Source organism: Megalops cyprinoides, chromosome 3 (assembly GCF_013368585.1).
Source record: "Megalops cyprinoides isolate fMegCyp1 chromosome 3, fMegCyp1.pri, whole genome shotgun sequence".
NCBI classification, from domain to species: domain Eukaryota; kingdom Metazoa; phylum Chordata; class Actinopteri; order Elopiformes; family Megalopidae; genus Megalops; species Megalops cyprinoides.
The window spans coordinates 47,543,406-47,565,485 of record NC_050585.1 but is presented as its reverse complement, the minus strand read 5'-3'; the positions used below and the strand labels follow the sequence as shown (position 1 = coordinate 47,565,485).

Below are 22,080 nucleotides of genomic sequence, written 5' to 3'. Positions count from 1 at the left end.
AGGTAAACCCACTGCCGTCGCCACAAAGCACAGAGTCAGGCAGCAGCAGTCGGCCCACGAAACAGGGAAACCTAATGCTTTTTTTTTTTTATACAGCTGAAAGCCTATCTTTGTGACCTTGGCGGCACCTCTGTGCGTAGCTGAGGGATTACAAAAGGTCTCGAGTGATACCTGGCTGCTGTGGTAGTACTGTTTAAGGAACTGGGCCTGCACCTTGAAACGTGCTTGCTTTTGTACCTGTCTGCTAAAATGAATAAATATGATAATGTAAATCTGGGAGATGTCACCCAAGGTGACCACTTCAGAGCTTGTTTTAGTTTTTTTATACTCACTCTTTATTCCCCCAAGCTTTTTCCTCATGTTTAGTCTGAGACTGAAAGAGGTCACATCATGGTATGACCTTGGAACTGTCTTCCGACAGTCAATGCAGAGAATTACAGCTATTGCAGGAACTTGTACACTGACATCCTCTACAGATTGCAGAGATATGTGCAAAATTTGCATGAAAACTGCTGTCCCCTATTTGTATTCATGCCATGATAAAAAGCTATATCGTGAGATAAGGTGTCAAGAGAGGAGTAATTTATATGGAAAGCAAACTAAGTGCCTTTAATGGATCCTAAACGGGCTAGTCATCTGGCATGGAAAGACCCCAGGGGCCTAAGTCAATACAGGTTTAAAAAAACACAATTATACAGTACTCATATTTTTAAATTACTGTCTTTTTAATGCATCTCCATGTGAACCACAAAAAGACCTGAAGTGCATGATTACAGTAAATAGAACTCAGGTTCAGAAAACTCATTTCATATTTTTTAAATGTTTAAAGCCAGGTTGACAGTGTAGTTTTGTTTCCATAAGCTAATTTATGGCATTCTGCTGTAAACTGAAAAGCCGTTTGTTTAAGCATTCTGCCCCGTCTAAAAAATTTAGGGACTACAATCTGTTACAAAGTAATAATGAAATAATGAAATTGTCAAGATCTGATGAAAGACCTTTGGATCAACAACCTTATACAGATACCTCATGCATCACGGACATTTTGTTGGTGGTATTTTCAGATCTCATTCCATGTACCCTTTCCGTGGTTATTACTCCCCAAAGGGATGTCTAGACTCCGTGTAACACCACAATTATGGCAGTCAGGCGTTGCCAGCGATAAATGGGATACTGGTCAGAATTTGCCCATTCTCATTCCAGTCATACCAAATTGCCTCTTTTCAAACCCAAACTCATCAATTTGATGTTTGTACCTTCTTGGTGGAAGATGAGCAGTACTGCAGACTGTTCCAAGTTGTTCTCTTTTGTAAGCTTAAGAAATTCAGAAGTGATTGCCTTCGGATCCACATATGATTCAAAATCATTACTTCGGTGGAGTGAGATTGAGATTGGGTGGAGTGACGTTTAAACGTAAACCAGAGAAACAGTTACTTGAATCACATTTTACTACCTTAGAAACACTGGTGGAAGTGCACTTGTCTGCATCTTTGTGTAGACAGAACCGAGAAATTAATGCATGCCACAGTTTGAAAACGTGACTGATGAGTGTTATTGTTATACAAGAGCATGTACTGTGCGCCCTCATCTCGGAAAGCACATCAGACTCCTTAGAGAGGCACAGGCACAGAAAAGGCATCCGCTCTTGCGTCTTCCTCCATTCAAAATTAAGAAGTTAAACAAACATCCAGATGGCTGTAATCCCAACATACATCTCTCTTTAAAAAACCTACCCAAGCTCCAGTGCTCAGGTGCCACAGATGAAACTTTATTTTTAGTGGGTAGTAGTTACAATTAAATGCAGCAATTACACATTTATTGCTGTTTCATAAATGATATCACATTGTCTTACAACTTATGTAATAACAATGAATGTGGTACCCAGTTGTGCTACATACACTGTTATTAAACTATAGGAAAATGTGTTACAACTAAGTAAAGAATGTTTCTGTACAGATCTCACTGTCCCAGTGTCCCACCTTAGTTAATTATAACAATGTATAGTACACAGTATAGTTGTTAGGGCAATATCTTAACATGTGTTTCTTCCCATACATTTTTGTTATATGCATACTGCAGTTGAAATTTACGGACCCTTTGCAGACAGGTTTGGATATAACAGTGGACATCATGTCAGTTTGATACCTCAATGGGTCATTGTTCAGGTGACAACTGAAAATTAAGTTCACTAACACTAACTGATTTTATTTACTGAGACACTGAAAAAATGACCTGATATTGTGGCGCTTGGGGAATAAAGTTTGAGGACATTAATTCACAAATCGCAGCATGTCAGATTATTGTGTGTGAATCGTGCAAATGTATTGGGGGGACGGGGTTATCCAAGTAATAAGGTTTGGAATTATTCATGTCATGATGGCCGCTTCTATTATAACTACAGCTGGCGAGTTGATTATTTGAGAGGGGGAAAAAAGAGCAACTCAGGAAAACGCATTTAATGTATGGTGTCATGTTTTCGGGGCGAACGCTGATGGAGCGATTGCGAACTCGCTGACGCTAATCCAGTTCCATTAAAAGTCTTTGCCGTGCAGTGCCCTACATTCCTTGTTTTGATCGATTTGTATGAAAATGAAATAATGGATAACCCGAAAATGCCACTGTCCTGTACTGTCGCTTTAACACTGTGCTTTGTTTGTACTATCGGTGCATGACAAAACGCATGAGAACATCCTCTGTAACTCTTTTATTGGTATTTCGGCTCGGTGAGGCGATTTCGGTCTTCAGTACAGTAGCTGCAGACATTGTCTGGCTAGCAAGCTAACATTAGCTTGCTAACCCGCTAGGAAGGTGGGAACGACTATTGTATAGGCAGGCAATGGCTCCGATTAGTAACATCTTGTTTTCTATCTTCTAGAATCAAGACTGGAAAAGAAAGACAAGAAGCCTCCGATTTAAAAAAGAAAAAAGGTGAATTCTCCACTGAAGAGGCGCTGACTATTCAGACGTACAAGCAACAGTAGCCTAGCTACACGGCTTTTTTCAACGTAGACTCCGCTCAGAATTCAGATTTGACGACCCAGGCGAATATACGTATTATACGTAAGAATTTATCGCAGAATACGTCCTGAACTCTATTTTGTGTATGGAAGAAGTGAATACGGTACGACTGACTTTGGATTATCGCAGAAGCCTCTTTTCTTACTGCAACAAGGCTGAGTACTGCGACTCGAGCGAGCAGCAAGGGTGGGAAAGCCCGATGGATTTGTGACATGCGGTATAGAATGTTGTGCCAAAATGTCTCAAAATAAACGGATGACATCCTTAAAACAAATGTACAGCAAACTTTCAACTCTGCTTTGTAAACAGTGGGGTTTAAATAAAAACGCTAGCTAACTACGACCTGAGCACTGTTTTAAAAAAGAAGGTGCAAAACGAACGAGCAGCTGCGGGTTGTTAAAATGACTTGCACGTTGCAGAAGCTGTCAACACAATAAACTGCATTGCCTCCACCAATTCCGACTGGGGTTTGGACCTCGACTCCTTTACATCTGGAAGTTCGGATGCAAGTAAACAACTGGTGCGAGCTACAGAATCCGGAACCTTATGACGTGCTTTTCTTGCCGTATGGGTCCTGCGTACTGGAGCTAACGACTCCCACTCAAAAAAGAATCGTCTCTGTGCTGCTGAGAGTGCAGTTGCAGCAGCTAGCGTTAGCTGCTAGCTCCTCACCTGGCAACTAGCTGCCTTAGCCCAAGCTACAGCTGTCCTTGTGACACATAAAGAGGACCTTTGTATGATTCGAGAGGAAGCCGACTGAATCGACCCTGAGGCAACCGCGTTTGGGAGAGGGGGCCTGTACCTTTTCACAAATATCTTGGATCCTTCGGACGGTGTGGATTTGCTGTAACGTTAGTCCGCTGCTGGCTGGATAGTCCTTTAAGAAAAAAACGTAAGCCATTTACGTAAAATACGTCTTATTTAAAGCCGGGATCGAGTGACATTGCAGTCTTTCCCTTCCCATCCCGCCCCCAGTGGTTGGGGTTAAAAAATAACGTAAACTACGCTGGGTATTACATTTGGCAAGAGAGAGAAGGTGGAGCACTGTCCGTCGTACGTGTTGACGCAGTGGGATTTCTACGTCTGGTCAGCGTTTCCCCCCGCCCCTCCCGCTGTGACGGTGATGGGTCGGAAGCGGTGTGTCGGTGCAGATTGTTCCAAGATGGCGGCCGGGTGCTGCGGGGTGAAGAAGCAGAAGCTGTCGGGGTCCCCCGGGTCGGGGGGTCCCGGCGGGGCGGGAAGCGGGGCAGCGGGGACAGGACACTGCGGATCAGACTTGGGGATTGGTTCATCCTCGACAGTGGCGGCGGGGAGCGTGAATCGGGTGAACGGCCTGGGGGGTCCTGGGGGTAGCAGTAGCACCAACAGCACCAACGCGCTGTCCCCAACTCCAGGAGGCTACAACTCAACTGGCCTCTCCCCCAACCTCAGCCCCGGATCCGGTTCGGGCAGCGGTGGCAGGAAGATGGTTGTTTCGGCGGAGATGTGTTGCTTCTGTTTCGACGTGCTTTATTGCCATCTATACAATTACCAGGCTCCCCGAACACCCAGGTTTACAAACGACCCTTAGTAAGTATTATACCAGCGACCAAACTACATTGCCAATTAGCAAGCTACGATTTATAGTTAGTTTGCTCACTTGTTAAGATAGCTAGCTCTAATGATTGTCATCTGAATAATTTGCTAGTTAGTAGCCCGACGGCACAAACAAGATAACGTTAGTTAAATTATTTGTATGTTTAATGAAACACATGGCTGCCTACTTAAGTTACGTTAGAAAGATGTGACATGAGCTAGCTACCAAACAATGCATTCTGAACCTCAGGCTAACGACAGCGTTGTACAACGTACAATGGGATACAATTCGCTAGCCATCGCTAGCTAGTTAAATCTGAGGATTATCTAAAGTGTAACGTTAAGATAACAAGTTAATCTAGAGGGAAACCTTAGCCAAAGTTTTTGCTTGCCTGGCGCTTTCTTTGAGCAAGAAAGTAACTAGCTAACAAAGAAATCGAAAGACCGACTGTCAGTTCTGGACAAACTTGGCTCACATTAGCTTGCTGGCAAAATACTCTATCTTTAGGTTATCTGACAAATGTGGCTTAGCAACCTAATGTTTTTAATTTAATTCATTGTAGTAACAGTCAGACTAGCGTTTTCTGTAGGTAGTAGGTACAGTGTGTGGTGTGTCGTGGTAGATATTACACTGAAATGATCGCACTGGGCAAAATGTTCATTTTGGTTTTGTAGGTTAGCTAGTCTAGCTAACTTTTTTTCTTCTCGGTAAACGCGGTGGCTAGCTAAATTTACTTCACATAACGTACTTACGTTCTGTTGGTGATGATTTAGATTGTTTTCGTAACGGTTACTTAGAGTTAAGTAACGGTAGGCATCGTTAGTTGTTTCCTCCCGCTTTACCCAAACATTCCTTCATTAAGTTATTTTTCTCTTCAGAAAAACAGCTAGCTGTGGGTGACCAGCTGTCCGTTGTTGATGTGTAAAGGAGGGTGCTTAGCTGGCTAGCTAAAACACGGGTTCGGAAACATTTGCGAGATTGTTTAATGAACATGGCTAAATTTAATTTTCTAAGAATAAATATTGACTTTAAAAATATTATTCCTGAAGCATATCAACAACATAGCTAGCTAGCCAACATTTTATTAGCCTAAGAGTAGCATGTTTAGCTAGCTACCTGTTATTGCAGAGAGAAACGCCACATAACACCTTCTTCAAGACAATACATCGTAAAACTTGCTGTAGTTAGCTGTTTAGCTGTGAAGTAATATATGTGTATCTTATACAGATTCATCTTCTCCTTGACTTCGGTTAGCTATGGGTTTTGTCTCATAATCCCCCCGTGCTGGCTATCTTATCTACAGTACATATCCGTATGGGTGACTGAATTGGCTAAATACCCTTTTATTAGATTTATTATAGCTAATGTGAACCAGTTAGCTAACAACCTTTGTTGTTGTGAGTGTGAATAAAACATGGCTGGTTATCGAGATAGCCACTGTAGCCAGCAAGAACAGTGGCTGTTAGCAAGGGTGTGTAGCGAGCCAGCTAACGTTAAGACTGCTAATAAATCGTCTTTGTCTAACATGCATTTTGGAGTATCAAGGCGGCTGGATTGTTAAACGGCGTGGTTTCTCGAACAGAAAATGTAAAACATAGCAAGCTAACTATGCAGTCAGTGCTCGATATCTGAAATGAGAAAACGAATCTAAACTAGGTCTTTGTTTGCTGTACTTCCTCATTAAGCGCTGGTTTCTACTGCCGGATATAGGCCAGGGCTGTCCTTAGTTACCGTTGTATTTGTGGCTAAAAGCGTTTGAAATTCACTTGCAAGGTTCATTGTGCCGAAGTTGATTGAAATTCGTTAACTACTACTCCAACTTTAGAAAGTAGGCTCTTAGCTGCATCGTAAACAATCATAATGTATTCACAATGTTTAATGTTGTCATAGGGAGTTGTAGTTCATAGTGTAGCCTCAAGAAAGTTTTTTTTTTCTCCGAAGACGTACGCCATATTTATTTACTTATACAACTATTACTTTTTTCTTTAATTACACCAAAGCGTTATAGACTTCCAGATTTTTAAAACGGTTTTTGTTCGGCTCGGCCACCGCCAAACTCAGTGCGTAAGAAACATAAGAAACAATGGTTCAGTTATCTTTAATCACAATTAAGGAGAGGGGGCATTCCTGTTAGACCGACTCTTTGGTTAATGTTTTCTTAATTGGCGGTCATGGCTTCTGTGCCTTTCTGCACTGAGACGGCCTTTCTGTTCCTTCATTGCAACCGAGGAATTTATTGATAGCTCCATAAATCCCAATGGTAATCCCAATTCTTGTTGACGGCAAGAATATATATGGGATGGCAACATCTATGCAGTGGAAGGCTCTCTTACGTGGCCTTCGTTAAAAACCCTCTTAATTAAAAATGTTCAACACAGTCATTTACGATAAAGGTAGAGGTAAAAATGATACTGTCCATTTGTCTCCACTGAAAGAATTATTTTTTTCAACAGGTGATCATTTGCATTTCAGCTATGGTCATAATTCTTGTCCACATTTGTAGACAGTGATCAGCAAATAAATATGAACTGTTCTGAGTTAACCAAATGCTGTGGCTTACATTTTGACAGAGTTTGATTTAAATTATCATGTGTCAGATGTTACCATTTAGACATGATTTTACTTGCTATCAAAACTTACTGAGGTGCAGTGGCATGTATTGGAACAATGTGACCTCCTTTCTTTGGACATTGTGCAGTGTGTAAATGAAGATGTGGTCAATATTGTAGAACTATATCTGATCTTCAGTGTGGACTGATAGCACTTCTTTCATTTAATTAGACACTCTTTGTTCTCTTCCTTTGCAAGTTCCACTGGATAATGGTATCTGCTAAATGACAAGATGCAAGTGTAATAGTAGTGTCTACTGAAATGTTTTAACACAGTCATTATTTGACTGTTAATCTTGGACAAACAGAAATATAGTTTCTAAATATCAGTGTACAAATTGTTATATTTGCTAAACTTCCCTTAGTTCAGCCACATGAAACTGTTGGTGCCTAGCAAACCCCAGCCACCTTCGGTTTGGCTAGCAGATATTTACAGTCTCTTTTCCTGAGGTCCCTAGGCCCTGTTTTGAAAAACACTGTTTTTCAGATTTTAATCTTAATAAATAAGGGAGTCTAAGTTGATGGTCAGTGATGAACAGGTCTGCCTGACACAGAAGCTTTGGAGATTGATAATTAGATTTGCTCCCAGGCAGTCTAGATGCTGCTCAGAAAATGTTGAAAGGCAAGTCTCCAAGGCATTTAAGTAGCTGCAAATGAGAATAACAAGCGCTGGATTACTTGCAATCCACCTGCACCCATGTGCCTTTTTGAGAGGACTCCAAGGCTGGCACAAGTAGATGCTCACAGCTTTGAAAGCTTGCGACAGGGTTATAATGTCAGGACCTTAGTGTTCTAAAATGTACCCAGTGGTTTCCAAAAAAAAGGTCACAAAGACTCTTGTCCTTTGTTGTTGCTTTCAATTAAAGGCTGTGACAGAAGACTCAGCACGGCAGAGCGCGGGTACCGCATTCCACACAAGGCAAAGCAGCACCTGCACAATTCCCTCCAGTGTAAAATGAGCTCCAGGCATATTGGTGCTTTCATATCCCAGTTAAACGTCAGAGCTGTGGCATGTGGGGGAAAAAAATATGACCCCCCCGTTTGTTAAACCCAGAACAAAGATTTGGGTTTGGCCTCCTAAGATACTAAAGCTCTTAACTTATAATTGTTCACCTCAAAAGTTTGTACCCTTACATGAGGGCCGCTCTGAGGACTTTGACTGTGAAGCCTCTGTCAGTTGGACGTCTGTGCTGAGAGATAAAATTGTGCATTCTGTTGAGCAGCACAATCCACACAAAGGATTCTTGTCCTGTGCCCGTAAAACGCCTACATGCTGTTAAAGCTCCTTTTTGATGCTTGTCTCTGCTCTGGTCACAAGAGAAGAGAATGCAGTTGGATGGCCAGAGAGTGGTCATCTCACTGTTGGAGTGTCCCTCTGGAAAATGGCAGATTTAGCACTCAGCCCCCGAGTTTCCTTTCAGGTAGCTCATGCTCATACAGCTTTACAGGTGAGGTTCCATGCAAGGCTTACAGCTCTCCTGTGTCCACAGTGCCTGCCACATGTGATCTGTTGTTCTGTCCTCTCCCTTCCACACTAGCTGTTCTGCTGCTTAACCATGATGCTTTCTGCGTAAAAAGATTGAGTTTTGCCTGCTCCAGACCCAAACCAATTATATGCAAGCTGTTAGTTGCTTTAAATGGATCGGCTTTGTGAATTTTCCCACTGAAATCGGGAAAGGGCGAGAGGAACATTAGTGAATTTCCACATCAGGGAAGCTGCAGTGGGGTGCAGACTTGCTAATGGATTTTTTTTTTGAACGGATGGCGTGGTGTTGACTTGACACACTTTGCTCACAACCATGGGCGACCTTGCTAACGCTCGTTATCTCAGACTCCAGCGTGTCCTCCCCGTGCTGAAAACGGGTTTGTCAGGCTGCTCTTCACAAACATGGGGGCAGGACATGGGGCCCTGTCTTGTCAGCATTTTGTCAGCCATGTGCTTATCAAAAGGTGGTTACTGTGTTAGTTTCTGTACTTGAAAAGAAAAAAAGAAGGCAGTGGTCCCACTGGGTACTGTTCTCACCATAATAGTGCAAAGGATAGCAAATATCTGTTAAGGGAACACTGTCTAAAAGTAAAGTTCATAAAGGTCCTTTCCCCCCCTCCTTTTGCACTACTGTAACTCGGTATTATAAGAATGAGCAATGTAATAGTCCAGTTTTTGGAGGGAATGAAACATGTGATTTCACTCCAGAACTGGGTAGTGGCCCAGTGAAAGTGGCCAATAAGTAGAAAACTTGCTGCACCTTTTGTATTGTATAGTGTAGGGGATGGAGGAAAAGACCTAGTCCATTTGTTTTTCTTTGCTCGTGGGCTTTCAGAATGTTTAAATAGCTGCACTCCACCGTATTGGAAAATTTGTAGCATGTCTGGTGATTGATGCCATTCTACACAACCCAGCTGTTGCTATAGAAACCATACATAATATAATTTGGACCAGCTTTTTATTGTATCATGGCAGCTCATTACTTAAGTTTTCAGCAGTGACATTTTCAGTCTCAATACATCGCAGTGAGCATAATTAGTGATTTTGTGAATTGTATTAGTTAGCAGCTGAGGTAGACTGTTCAGCTTGTGGGCAACATGTGTTAAATTCTACCTAACATACGTTGAGTTATTAATCTACATTACTACATTACTATTACTTGGACAGTTTTATAAAATGTCATATCATGCTGACCCAATAGTTGTGGCTGACTAGGTGGGTCTGTTTGTAAAATGCCATTATTGGCAAGCATAAATGTGATGATAAAGTATTTGCAGTAATACAAATGCTTTCAATTGTCTGCAATAGTAAAGTGTAAAATTCCATGACTTCTATTTTCAACAAAATGGACTTGAAGATGAGGCAGAAAAGGGACTTGATGTTAAGTCCTGTACTGGAGTTGTTACTCCCATCTGTAGCAGTAAGGCAGAAGAAGCTGTCTGTTTTGTCTGAGAGCATATTCTTGCTGCTGTTTTGCTTTGCATCAGACACACTGCAGCTTGTTTGGGGAGTGTAAACATCGAAATTAAATTAGGAAACAAATCAAATGCAATTAAAAATTTTATATGGCAAGTATGAGCAGCCAACAAAATGGCAAAACTACACAAGCCAAACCTTATGAAATGAACCTGTTTTCATTTTTTTTGATACTCTGCCCCCAGTTTTTTCCTGTAGTTGGGTAAAAGTACATATTACATTCCCTTAAGGAAGTCAGCAACCTGAACTCCTAACAGAAACCCTTCGGTGGAATAAAATGGACATAATTGTGGATAGGATTACAGGACACTCTAATTGATAGCGCAGTCAGAGTAGCTGGTTTGAGCAGGTGTGCCTGGCCTCAGGTTACAGGTTCTAACACCATTATTGGAGCTCTCATCCAGGGGAGTGTAAAGTGGATATTGCTTTACATTATGCTGTTATTCTGAACAGACTTTTCCTGTTTGGAAATAAAATCAATGTTCTGCCAATTGATTTGTGTTTGTGATTTATATCTTTGCATTTAAGCCAAGCTTAAAGAAAACAGATGTTGTCATCCTGATGTGTGTATGTAGTCTGTCTCCTTGAAGGACACAAAGGCTTACTGTCTGCCTGTGTTTTAAACGGTCAACAATAAAGTCCTGTTTTGCCTCCAAAAGCTGTCCCCTCCCTTGTAATTTCCATTGACAGAGCAAGAGTGAATAAATGGTACAACAAATGCAGTCATTTAAGCCTGGGTTGTTTGTGCTATGTATTCTAACATCTGCAAGAGGAAGGTTATTGGTTGACAGTAGGTCACATGGTCCATGTGTCTCAGCTTACACACATGGGGATTTCTTGAATTAGCGGGCTATTTATAGGTTACTACGCTGAGGAGAGAGGCAGGAGAACAAGAGTTTTTGCACGGGGAGGTTTTCCCGGACACCCTGCATTTCTGGCTGGTTCCAAGCCATTGCTGGATACCTAGGGAGTGCTGCACCAACAGCAATGAAGGCAGTCAAAGCTTACATGGGGCACAGGCAAGGGCTGTGTTTCGTGCCTTTTGGTGCTTTCATATTTTTTTCCCTTTGAATAGTGGGGAAATTCCTTTGGATTCCTGTAAATAATGGGGGAGGGGGGTTAGCAGTTTGGAGAATAATCAGGCAGTGACACAGAGAACACTTCTAACACTTCACATTCGTACCAGGCATCTGGTTCTGTAATCTACCACTCCTGTCCATGTTCAGTATTTAAGGGTATTAATATTGTCTTTCTTAGGATTAAATGATTACCAAAGTAAATTACTGGAAAATACAATACCTCAGCTTCACTACTCTTACTTTAATCTCCCACAAGGAGTTCCTCAAATTCATATCCTTTTAAATTAAATTTACCGGGACCAGTATTCATTGAAGTTCACAGAAGAATTTGGGTGATGGCTTGCCATGGAATTACTAGTCTTTGAAGTGACTGCATTGGGTAACAAGCTAGATTTTCACCCATTGTGGTATTGACAGTTATCATCTGATGAATCCCCATTCATATTTCATATTTATGTTCATATTTCCAATGGGTCATTTCTCTACTCCCTTTATATGAGAAAGATGCGTATAATGATTCATTGTGGTCTAAATGCGTATATACGCATTAAAGATTCTACTTAATCATGTCCATTTGACAAGATATTGTGCCGTATTGAATTATCGCAACAACATCATGTTGAATTCAGTGGTAGAGTTGTTTACTGAGGTAGTTGTTAATCTAATCAAGTGGGTCCAAATGTACAAAAAAGTGTAGAAAGAATTTGTCAATAATAGTTCTAATATGTAAGGTAATGAATGGCTTAATGGCACATTGATGGGATGTTTTTTGGTGCCCACCCTGTACCCATATTTGGAATGAAACCTCTGCACTGCCTGGTCATGAACATGCCATGGCTTTTCCCAGTAGCCATGTTATACTTAGGGTTGTTATGAATTCCACTACTGAGTGCAACTTCAGGGAAAATAATTTTCCTGTGATTTAAGTCCATTCCTGAGAGTACTCAGAATCTTTGTGGATATGGCCCCTGAACTGTTTGTTTAAGGATGGCAGACTTGTACCCAAGATGGTGCTTTTTACTTTGAGATGTGATCGGATTCAGTTACCATTTGTCCTTTACTTCAGCTCACCTAATTGAACACAAGTGTTGCCCCAGCGTCTAACTCTGCCTGCATTTACAAACGGTTTTGTGTGTTCAGCCATCACCAGAATGAATGAAGTAACTCCTATTTTCATAGGAAATGCTTGCATTTGTACTCTTGTTAGATGCAATGAAGGATAAATGTTGATTTAGTCCAGTTCATAGTGTCTAGCATGTAGTTTCCCCTGTTCTCCTTGCTTGCCTGTCAGGCTCTGGCCTCTAACGTTCTCAGGAAAACCATTTTCAAGATCGCTTGTTTTCTTCCAAAACAGTCTCACAAAAGCTGTTCTCAGTAGGACCATGAAGGAAACCCAGCGAAGCAGCATGCTTGTAGGACATCTGGCCTTTGGTGTAACTGCAGACTTCAGTGTCAAAGGGCTTGCGGAAGGGAATGTTGTGTATCCAGCTAGCAAACGGGCAAGGTCAGAAGAATCCGCCCTTTGGAGTAAAAATGGCTTACTGCTGTAAAGTAATATCTGGATGAATGGCTTGGTCTAATTAGTTTAACAATAGGTTGTTACTAAACAATGTAGCACCACAAATAACCTTGCTGGCTGATTGCTGGGGCGGCCAGTAGCTTTTTTTTATGCTACCGGCCCCCAGCCACACAAAAGTATTCTCAAAATAATCTCTCCTTGTCTTTTGTCTTTCAGGAGTAGTTCGCAGGAAAAAGGTCTCATTACTTTCATGACAAAGTGTTTCAATGAAGTGAAGGTAATGCAAAGAGTAAGAGAATGTGGTGTAGGAAAAGTGTGCAGTACATATAGGCAGGGATTTCCCAAAAGGCCGCAGAGCGGTGAAAAACTGCTATGTGTTTGTAATTGTGTATTTTGCTCATCTCCCATTTTTTTTTCAAGACACATAAAGCTAGGATTTGATACAGTTCTTTCTGTTGTCCCACTTTATAGAGAAACATGAGTTAGCCTAGTGTGTGACCGCATCCTTGAACCACCCAGATGCTCTGTGGTGTTCCACCATCTTTGGGCCTACACAAAAAGGGGAACGCCTTAAGTTATTTTCTTTGGCATGGTTAAGAGTACTCATCACACTTTCTGCGACCAACTTGATGACGTGTTCTCGCTGGCCACATTCAAGTGTACCTTGTCTTCACTGTGTTAGGTCTGTGGGATTCAAAATGGTCATTTGTGTTTTCATTGAATGTCCACAGGTATACCTGACCATGGGTGTCTTTGAGGCCTATAGTTGCCCCACTGCCTCTAATATCCTAGTTAGGCTGTCAGCAGTTAAATCACATGAGTTGGACAGTTAGTTTGTTTGAAATGCATTTAAATGTGCTTGTTTGGGTTTAATGTAATGGAACTGGTAACACTGAGACAGAGCATCAAACCACACGATGTATCTGCGGCTCAATTCAGTGTTTGCAGACCCCCGCAGCGGCTCACACTAATTGGCAGTGCAAACAAATGCAGTTATCAAGTTATTATGCAGCTCGTAGCATTCTCACTCAATTGGGGGAAGTGTATTTCCTTAGAGCATGATTTTACTTTAAGGAACAGTAAAAATAGCAGTCGCCTAATTGGTTTTCTGTGCATTTCCCACTTTTTTTTTGTTTCTGTCAGTAACATAATGAAGCAAAATGCCAGGTCTTTTCTTTTTTGCAGTTTATTCATGGGAGGCGTGTGCGAACAAAAACATCCTGATTCCTCATCTCTCAAAGTTACAAAAACACGCCTACTGTTCTCATGCTTGTCCTGTTTTGGCCGTGGTGATTATGGCGTCAGAAAGCGAGCTGACAGAGTTTGGTCCCGGGCAGGCCGAGGTGTAGTTGGGCCAGTGTAGGTGCGACAGACCCCCTTCCATGTTGAGGAAAATGCAGGCTACCATAAAGATATCACTGCTGTTTAAATTGAACACTGAATATGTTGGCTCTGGTTGGTTGCTCATGCTGTCAAGTGTGTGTCTCTGTTGCTTAATCCATGGAAATTCCCCCTCCTCCCACCAACGGCGAAAATCTGATAAGGTAATGTGCGGAGATGATTGACACAGCTGCCACATCTGTGAATGGGGGGAGACTGCAGCCATTTTAACAGGCTCGTGTTTGCTGCCATTTTGGGCGTATGTAGGTTTCCCTTTCTGTGACGGAGTTGGGGCGGGGGGGGGGGGGGGGTGTCGGGTGTGTGCACTACTGAACGTCTCTGTGATCCTCTCCCCCTTACCAAAACCTGGACCTGGACCTGGACCCAGCCCTCTCTCCGAGCGGTGCTGCATACGTGGCATTCGGGAGGAGGTTCTGAGAGCCACAGCCATTCAGTCTAATCCCTTGATCCGTTTGATGCGCCCACTGTCCCTGGATTTAAGGTCAAGAGAAGCGCCTGATGTTGGGAAATGGGGGGGGGGGGGGGGGGGGGGGATCCAAGCGAAGGCAAGCAGATGGGGGGGGTGGGGGAGATTCGCAGCCCTCTCCCGGGTTGCAGTAAGCCCTCTTTGCGTAACAGGAGGACACGTGGAAAGGGGAACGTTGCTCCTCCACACAGTTCATGATAACAAGCTAAACTGCATATTGGTCCATTTCTGAAATGATTCTGTGGGTTCTCAGTTGGACAGTTTGACAAAATAAGGCCTGTATCTCTTAAGGAGTTGGGAGGATTTGTTGAGCGTGTCTATGTTCCTCATCGGGTTACCCCCCCCCCCACTCACATTTGCCCATCCCCCATGATTCCTGGCGTGCTGAAACCTGAGAAACATGTTGTGTTTCTGACAGTGAGGAGTCATTCCACGGAAAAAAGGGCTGTTTCTGACGCCCTCATAGGTCGGCTGGCTTTGGCTGTACCATACGTGTCACTGCATTTTAATTTATTGGTGACATTGTGTGAGAAAAGGCAATTTAGCTCATGTGTTGGTCTGTTGTTTAAAACGTGGGGAGAAAAAAGGTGTAGATTACCACTACAGATTTTGAGTCGGCTGGTTTTTAGACCCACTCTTTAAATCCGCTGGTTTGTTGTGTTTGGGAGGGTTACTTTCTGTCCTTCATGTCAGTCTTATCACCAACCTTGTAAATTGTCCAAATTTCGACACCCACTGACCGTGGCTGCAATCCCAGGGGACCAAACCTGTGTCGGAGGTCAGAGATGAGAAGATCTACCCAGCAAACGCTTCGGTTCCCATGACATAAGTCACAGCAACATGGTTATACGAGCGCTGTGTGCTCACCGTAGGAAGTGCCTGCATGCAACACCCTAAGAACAAATGAGTAATCCCTGTCCCTCTTCCACCGCGCCTGTCATGCTGCACCTCCCAGCCTTGTGACCGCGGGCCAAGAAGTGCTCTCTCACTGCGGTCTGTTCACACCAGCCCTGCCACAGCTTAACACGTACAGAGAACGCTGCCTTCAGCCTCGGAACGATGACTGGCAGCTCTGTAGCACGGCGGCCATCGCACAAATGTTCAGCGCGTTGCAAACGTGAGGCAGATGACTGCACGGTACTTGAAGACTTGGTTAAGGAAGGACAGTCTGTTACAAAAAAAAAAATCGCCAAGTGTGAACGTGCTGCTTTCGCAGGAGTCGCTAATTGGCCTGCATTCCTTCCATGTAGGTTCAATGTCGGTGAGGTAGTCTCTTGGTCCATCACTGCTGTGCGAGTTTGTCAGTGGAATGTATGTGGTGATGCCTAGTTTCAGCTCTGCATGAAATCGCCACCTGGACTTCTGTAGCCCCGGTCCAACAGAAGTGGAGGAGAATGATTTAGGCGCATGATACTAAGCATGCAGGAGAATTTACGAGAGCCGGGCTGCTTTTGATGAAAGTCCAGGAAGCCCGGGGCTCAAACTGCCAACTCCTCCGAGGGCTGGAGGGAAGAGAGCCTGCTGGGAGGCTGAGTGATCCCAGCTTCTACACACTGCTGATCTGGCACAGGTAGCCGGTCGGCTTTGTCCACGGGCTGCAGTGTTCTTCTGCGTGGGGTCCTGGCCAAGGGAGGGGCGTGGTGAGAAACCAGAGCTCTGCTTACTCTCTCCCCCCCCCCTCTCTCTCTCTCTCTCTCTCTCTCTCTCTCTCTCTGACTGTCAGGCTGGTCGTCTCCATCACCACACACAGCTCTGGCTTTGCCACTGAGCCACACAAGAAGGTGTGTGAAATCATTCATTCCTTAGTTTTCTTTTTTTCTTCCTGTAGATTTGGCAGTGTGTCTGTGACTCATTTGAACAAATACAATCTGCCCAAATCGAACAGAGTGGAGTCAGGACTTGGCAGGCTTGTAATGTGACTGTAGTCATTCAGTGAAATATGTTCAAGTGAACTTAACTGAAGAACAGAATTTTCTATTAAATCATTATTACCATTTTAGTGGCCATCATTAATAATTGTCACATAGCAAGGTTGCTGGGTTTGTTTCCTGTGATCGAGGTATATGCAGATCTTGTTAATTGCTAGCTTGCATGCTAGCTACAAAACTTGCACCTCGTTATTTACTAGCAGGTGGATCGCCCCATGGAAAAAAACTGATCTGTTTTAGTGTCCTCCGGCACAGTTTTGCCTATAATGTTAGAAGATTTGTTAAGTTCAGAAAAGACCTTATGTGACAAAAACAAAAAGAAAATTCCCCCTCTTATCACAAAGCAAACAATGTTGTCATCTGGCCGCACATGTTCAGTCTTTATTTTGAAAGATCGGTTCTGTTTGTGGAAGATTGTGCTATTTGCTGGGCATTGCGCCAAGCTTTTTCCTCCTGCATTGGTCCCGTAAGCACAGCCACCTCTGCCAAATGTTGTGTAACCAGGGTCTGGCCACATCCAGTACTTAGTAGCCAACCGCACCCAACGCGACCACTTTCAGCCACATCTACACCTGGTTTCAAGTGGAAATGGGCTTTTAGCATGGTCAGTGTTTAAACATACCTCGCCACATGGCAGTGGAAACGAGCCATTGGATAATTGGATTTGTTTAAGTTAAGTTAAGGTCAGTAATTCGTAATTAATACGGCAGGGACAGGTTGTGGGCTCAGGTCAGTTTTGACTAAGCTGTGTTTCTGGAATTGAGAAAGGGATTAAACTGATGCCACCTCTTGGTGTTTAATGACTCCAAGCAGTTGTCCTTTTATTTAAAAGCCCTTGTCCCGAGTGAAATAGGCCATTACTTTTGTTTTAAATTTCCTATTCAGAAAATGCTACATGAAAGCATAGCTGAGAAGATGACGTTCAACACGAAGGTTCCATTTTAAAGGGAGGCAGCATTTCACAGTGGAGATTGTGTTCCTTTGATATCATTCATTGTACTGTGAGCTCAAAGGGGTCTATAATATTCATAAGCATCTAGCTTCTTGGTTTAAGAAGCCCTCTTTGCTGCCTTGACACAGTTAATTCTGACTTTGGGAAATGAATGACATTTTTTCAGTTTGGATTATTTTTCCTCTCTGGACTTTATGCAGTTATGTTTTTAAAGCGGTGGCCCCATAGACTCGGGTTTCCCACATTTGTGTTGAAAATGTCGAAACAGAGAAGTCTATAGACTAACATAAAAATGTTTGGCTTGTATCTTTGTCGTACTCCAAAATGTTGAATTGAGACATGTGGCCTGTTGATGCATGGAGGCATGATCATCCTCAGCCTAAACTATGTGGGGATACTCTTGTTACTATTTCCACAAGTGTCAGTGTAAAGCAAACTTAACATGACTAACTGCCACTTAATGTTGCAGAAGTATTATGAGAATGTGGGGTCTGCTGAAAATTGCCCTTGTGAAGTAACAAGACAGAAAAGCATTTGTGTAAGGGCTATTAGTGCTTCTCCATCCAGCTGTTAAATTTGCTAGAATGTGCACAAAGTAGGACAGTTGTTTTGACAATAGCCATGAAAACCTGTGTGAAATGATTTATTCTCCCTGCCTAGCGATGGTGTTAATGTCAGCTCTCTCTGCATTCTTAAAATGTACATGTTTCTCAGCTTTTAGGCACAGCTCTGCGTGTCTCCTTTCCCATGTGCACGTTGTTTAATCCCCTTTATCAGACATGTGAATAATTAGTATTCAACGTGCGTGGGCACCAAGGACACCTCCGATTAAATTTACTACAGTTTCACTAATGTAGTGTAGTGTTGCGCAGCCGTTTGTAAGGACCACTGCTCTAATGCTGGTTGTGCTTTTGAGATTTTGTTCTCCTTTTCCTGGAATGCACCGTTGATCAATTCTAAAAACAGAAGGATGTGATTTCACATCAGAAAACCTGTCATGTTTGATCACGTCACGCGCCCCGGCCGAAACCCAAGCGCGTTCCGTGATCACACTCGTTCTCGTGATTTTGTTCTACAAAGAATGACATACTGCAGGCTTTGGTGTATGGAGGGCCTCGGTAGGCAGGCACGCATCGTAGGTGCGGTAAGCTGTCATTGGTCAAGGTCTCTTTGGGGGCGCGCATTGCTTTCATTCGACTGCGGTGTTTTACCGCCATATAAACAGAGGTAATGGGATGCTTGAAATGATGGAAACCATGTTGATTACTGGCGATTTGCGCAGCCATATCAAACAAAATTATTTTTGGCATTGGGTTTGTTTTCCCTGGCTGCCCTCAATGTCTTGTTGTGATTATAGTGCAAAGAACACATGCTGCACCGAGCCAGATTCCACATAGGCATGTCTGAAAATGCTGGCCAAATTAAAAAATGCAAATTCAAATGTTTGCCTTAATGTCCTGACTAATATTTATATTTAGATATAATAATTGCGAACTTCTCTTAAATTGTTATTCCTGCAGTTTTTCGAGTCTTTCAAAGTGTTTGAGCAAAACTCATTTTAAAGTAGTTTTGGTGCGGCAGAGCTGAAGTCGTGGTTAGAGGCGGGGTAGAAGTGCAGTTTCAGTCCCTGAAATGGTATGCCATAACAGTTTACCTCTGGGTGGCTTCTTTCCCGTGACACGATGACCTTTGGGAACTGTGGTCCAATCACACGGGATAAATGTACTCGTGTTTGTGCTTTTAACTGCCCTTGTTCACATTTCTTGAACGCAAGAAAGACTAAATAAATCAGCAAGACCCTTTCCAGACAGAGCTGGTTTGACACATGGTATTAGCAGGGCAGGCTAGGAGCACATAGCATGCATTTCTGTTTTTTTTTTTTTTTTAAGTTGAGGTTCAGGCTAAAAAGGTGGACTTGTGTTGTACCCCTGGCCATCGTCTTGCCATCGTCTTGCCAGAAACAGTCTTGGCCAAAAAGCTCAGTTCCAGGTCCACTTTATTTTGTTACTTTGCATGGTTTTATTAGTGGCATTCTGTTCAAGCAGATGGGAAATGCCCTACATAGGCTGTAAGCTGATTGTCACTCATGTATTTCTGCCCAGTGGGGAGATCTGGTCTTTATGCTGGATTGTATACCGGTGTGTATGTGTAGCAGTCTCTTTGTAATTGTCATTAGGGGGCAAAATGGCCTGGATTCTCCTGGATGCCTTTTTTGGTGAAGGGTAGAGAGGCAACAGTTAATCGATGTCCCATGAATGGATTGTCTGTTTCAGTTATAATTAGTTACTTGGATAACGTTTTTTTTTGCACTGAAACAAATTAGAGCTACTTTTTTTGTTTGTTTTTATCCAAATCTGTCCAGCAAGGGAAAAAGAAAAACTGGGGCTCTGGGTGAACGCTGTGACCTTAGGGAAGGTGAAGGTCACGGGGAGTGACATGGCTCAGTGGAGTGTCCCCACATGCTGTAGATGGGAATGACCTCACAGCCCAGGGGCATCGCAGTGGCTGTGGCCCAGGGAGGGAGGGGCGGCGTGGGGGTGGGGAGCACACACGGAGGCTCCGAAATTCGTCACCACAGGGCAGGAACTGCTGGGAAGCTGTGTGCTCTTGGCACACTCGCACGTGGTGGGGGTAGTGGCGTGGGGGTGTGTGGGGGCGGGGGGGGGGGGGGGGGGGGGGGGGTTGAAATAAGCTCCGCTTCACAGAATAATTCATATTAAGACAGGAGAGGAAGGCACGTGAACATGAATGCTGATCGGGAAATTTGTTTGTTGTGCTTATGAGGTCCACAGCCTCAAAACGAAACACGTATCCCGGCACGGTGAAGCCCCGGGGAGCAAAAGGCGCACTTTCTCTCACTGCTGCCGCGCTCCTGTTCACGTCAGAGCTTTTTATTAATTACTGGGGGGGGGGGGGGCTGAGATGGAGCTGGTTCTTTTACTCGTCTTTTGCCTGTGAGTGATCTGTTCTGTCAGTTCGTCCACAGCCAAGGGGAAAAAAAAGAAAAGGTCCCGAATTCAGTGACCAGCGCTGTTGACTGGGCAAGTCTGGCTCGGCGGTGAACCCGGTAACCTTGGCGGCTGGTCAGAATGATCTCTTTGTCCCACCTCATACATGTCTCTCTGCGCGGTTCGTTCTCCGCATGCTGAACTAATTAGCCACTGCTTGTGTGCTCAGGCCAGAGGCTCTTGTGAAAGCCAAACAGGGGTCTGTGGCACAGGGTCCTGGGCTGCGTACTGGGGCTTTTACACGCCAGCCTGTTAACTCTTTGCTGCTTTAGTGCCTTTCCTCATTCTCCAGTAGATTTACGACTGTGGTTCTAATGGATTTGAAACGCTTGCTTTTTTTTCTGCCAAGGGTTCCCTCTGCAAGATTAAAAGCTATTAATCTTAGAAGGAGCTCTGCAGTCCACTGGCTTTCAACCCTATGGGCCCTATGGGTTCAAGGCTTCGTACTGTTGAGGTCGGCAGGGCCCCCCGGCCTGTGAAAGCGTTTTTTTTCACTGACGTAGCACAATCCTGGACCGTGCCCCCTCCCCCCTCCCCCCCAGACAGGGCGGTCATATTGAGGAGGAATGAGCTAGCCATGGCGGTCACCAAGGTGATTGTGTGTCGTCGAAAAGCACAGACTGCAGCGAATTGTGTGCTGGTGGCTAGATTGTCCGGCTGGTACTATGCTGTGCAGGCATGTACGAGCATTGGCGTGTAATCTTGAGTTCTGCAGGATTAGGATGGAGTCTTTTTTTTTTTTTCTCCCCTCTCTCCTTCTCTCCGGCACAGATTAAAATGATGTGATTCACGTTTGCTCATCATGTGACGTGCTACCATGACACAGATGCCCTATAAATAGACGGAGAGGTCAGGATGGAGCTCTTAGGATATAGCTCTTCACAGTCTCCCCCTTCTCTGCTCCCTCTGTCTGACAGGCCTGTATGACTCCCCAGAGACAGATCACGGCCATGCTGATAATCAGTCCATTTTCTTTCCCTGTGACTTTCCACACATTTATTTGAGCTGGTGATCATGATGGTATCAGTTATTATTGCATCAATGCCCAGAGGGCACCCGCATCTGACAGTTCAAAGTTATTTTCCGGGAACTCTAAATTTAAATGATAAAAAGGCCATTATTACTAATCTGGCTCCTTTTTGGTTCGGAAAATGAGCTGTGAATTCTCATGAAATATGGATGAGGCCGGGTCTCTGTCATCATCAGCCCGGCGTAGTGTAGTCTGCGTGACCCCTTCGTGATGAATAATGACCATGCGCTGTGCTTTACCGCGGTGCCGCGTGGGGCGAGAATCCAAGCACCAGCCATTCACACAAAGACCGGATTTTTTTTTTGCGACTGCCGGCGTGTCAAATCAAAGACGCCGTTTGTAACGTGAGACATCTGTGCTTTATCTGCTCTGGGGACGCCAGTCAAACACCGGTGGTGTTAGATTTCATGCTCGCGTTTTCTCGTCCAGTTCCAACCCTTCGCCTCAGCTAGCCGGCCGCAGAAACACGCTCGCCGTCGCTCCACCCTGCTTCCCCGCGCTTATTTCGGAAATGCGGGATTCGGGAACGCGGAGC

General features: G+C 43.9%; 1 protein-coding gene across 2 annotated transcripts in view; it reads left to right on the top strand.

The window, feature by feature from the left end:
• The first annotated feature begins 2,811 nt into the window (after positions 1-2,811).
• The window catches only part of ammecr1 (AMMECR nuclear protein 1), a 51,612-nt gene continuing 32,343 nt past the window's right edge, over positions 2,812-22,080 (top strand). For both annotated transcript variants that reach the window (XM_036523567.1, XM_036523568.1), the window contains exon 1: positions 2,812-4,584. In XM_036523567.1, coding sequence (XP_036379460.1) covers positions 4,139-4,584 — 446 coding nt within the window. In that variant the 5' untranslated portion in view covers positions 2,812-4,138. The remainder of the gene's footprint in view (positions 4,585-22,080) is intronic.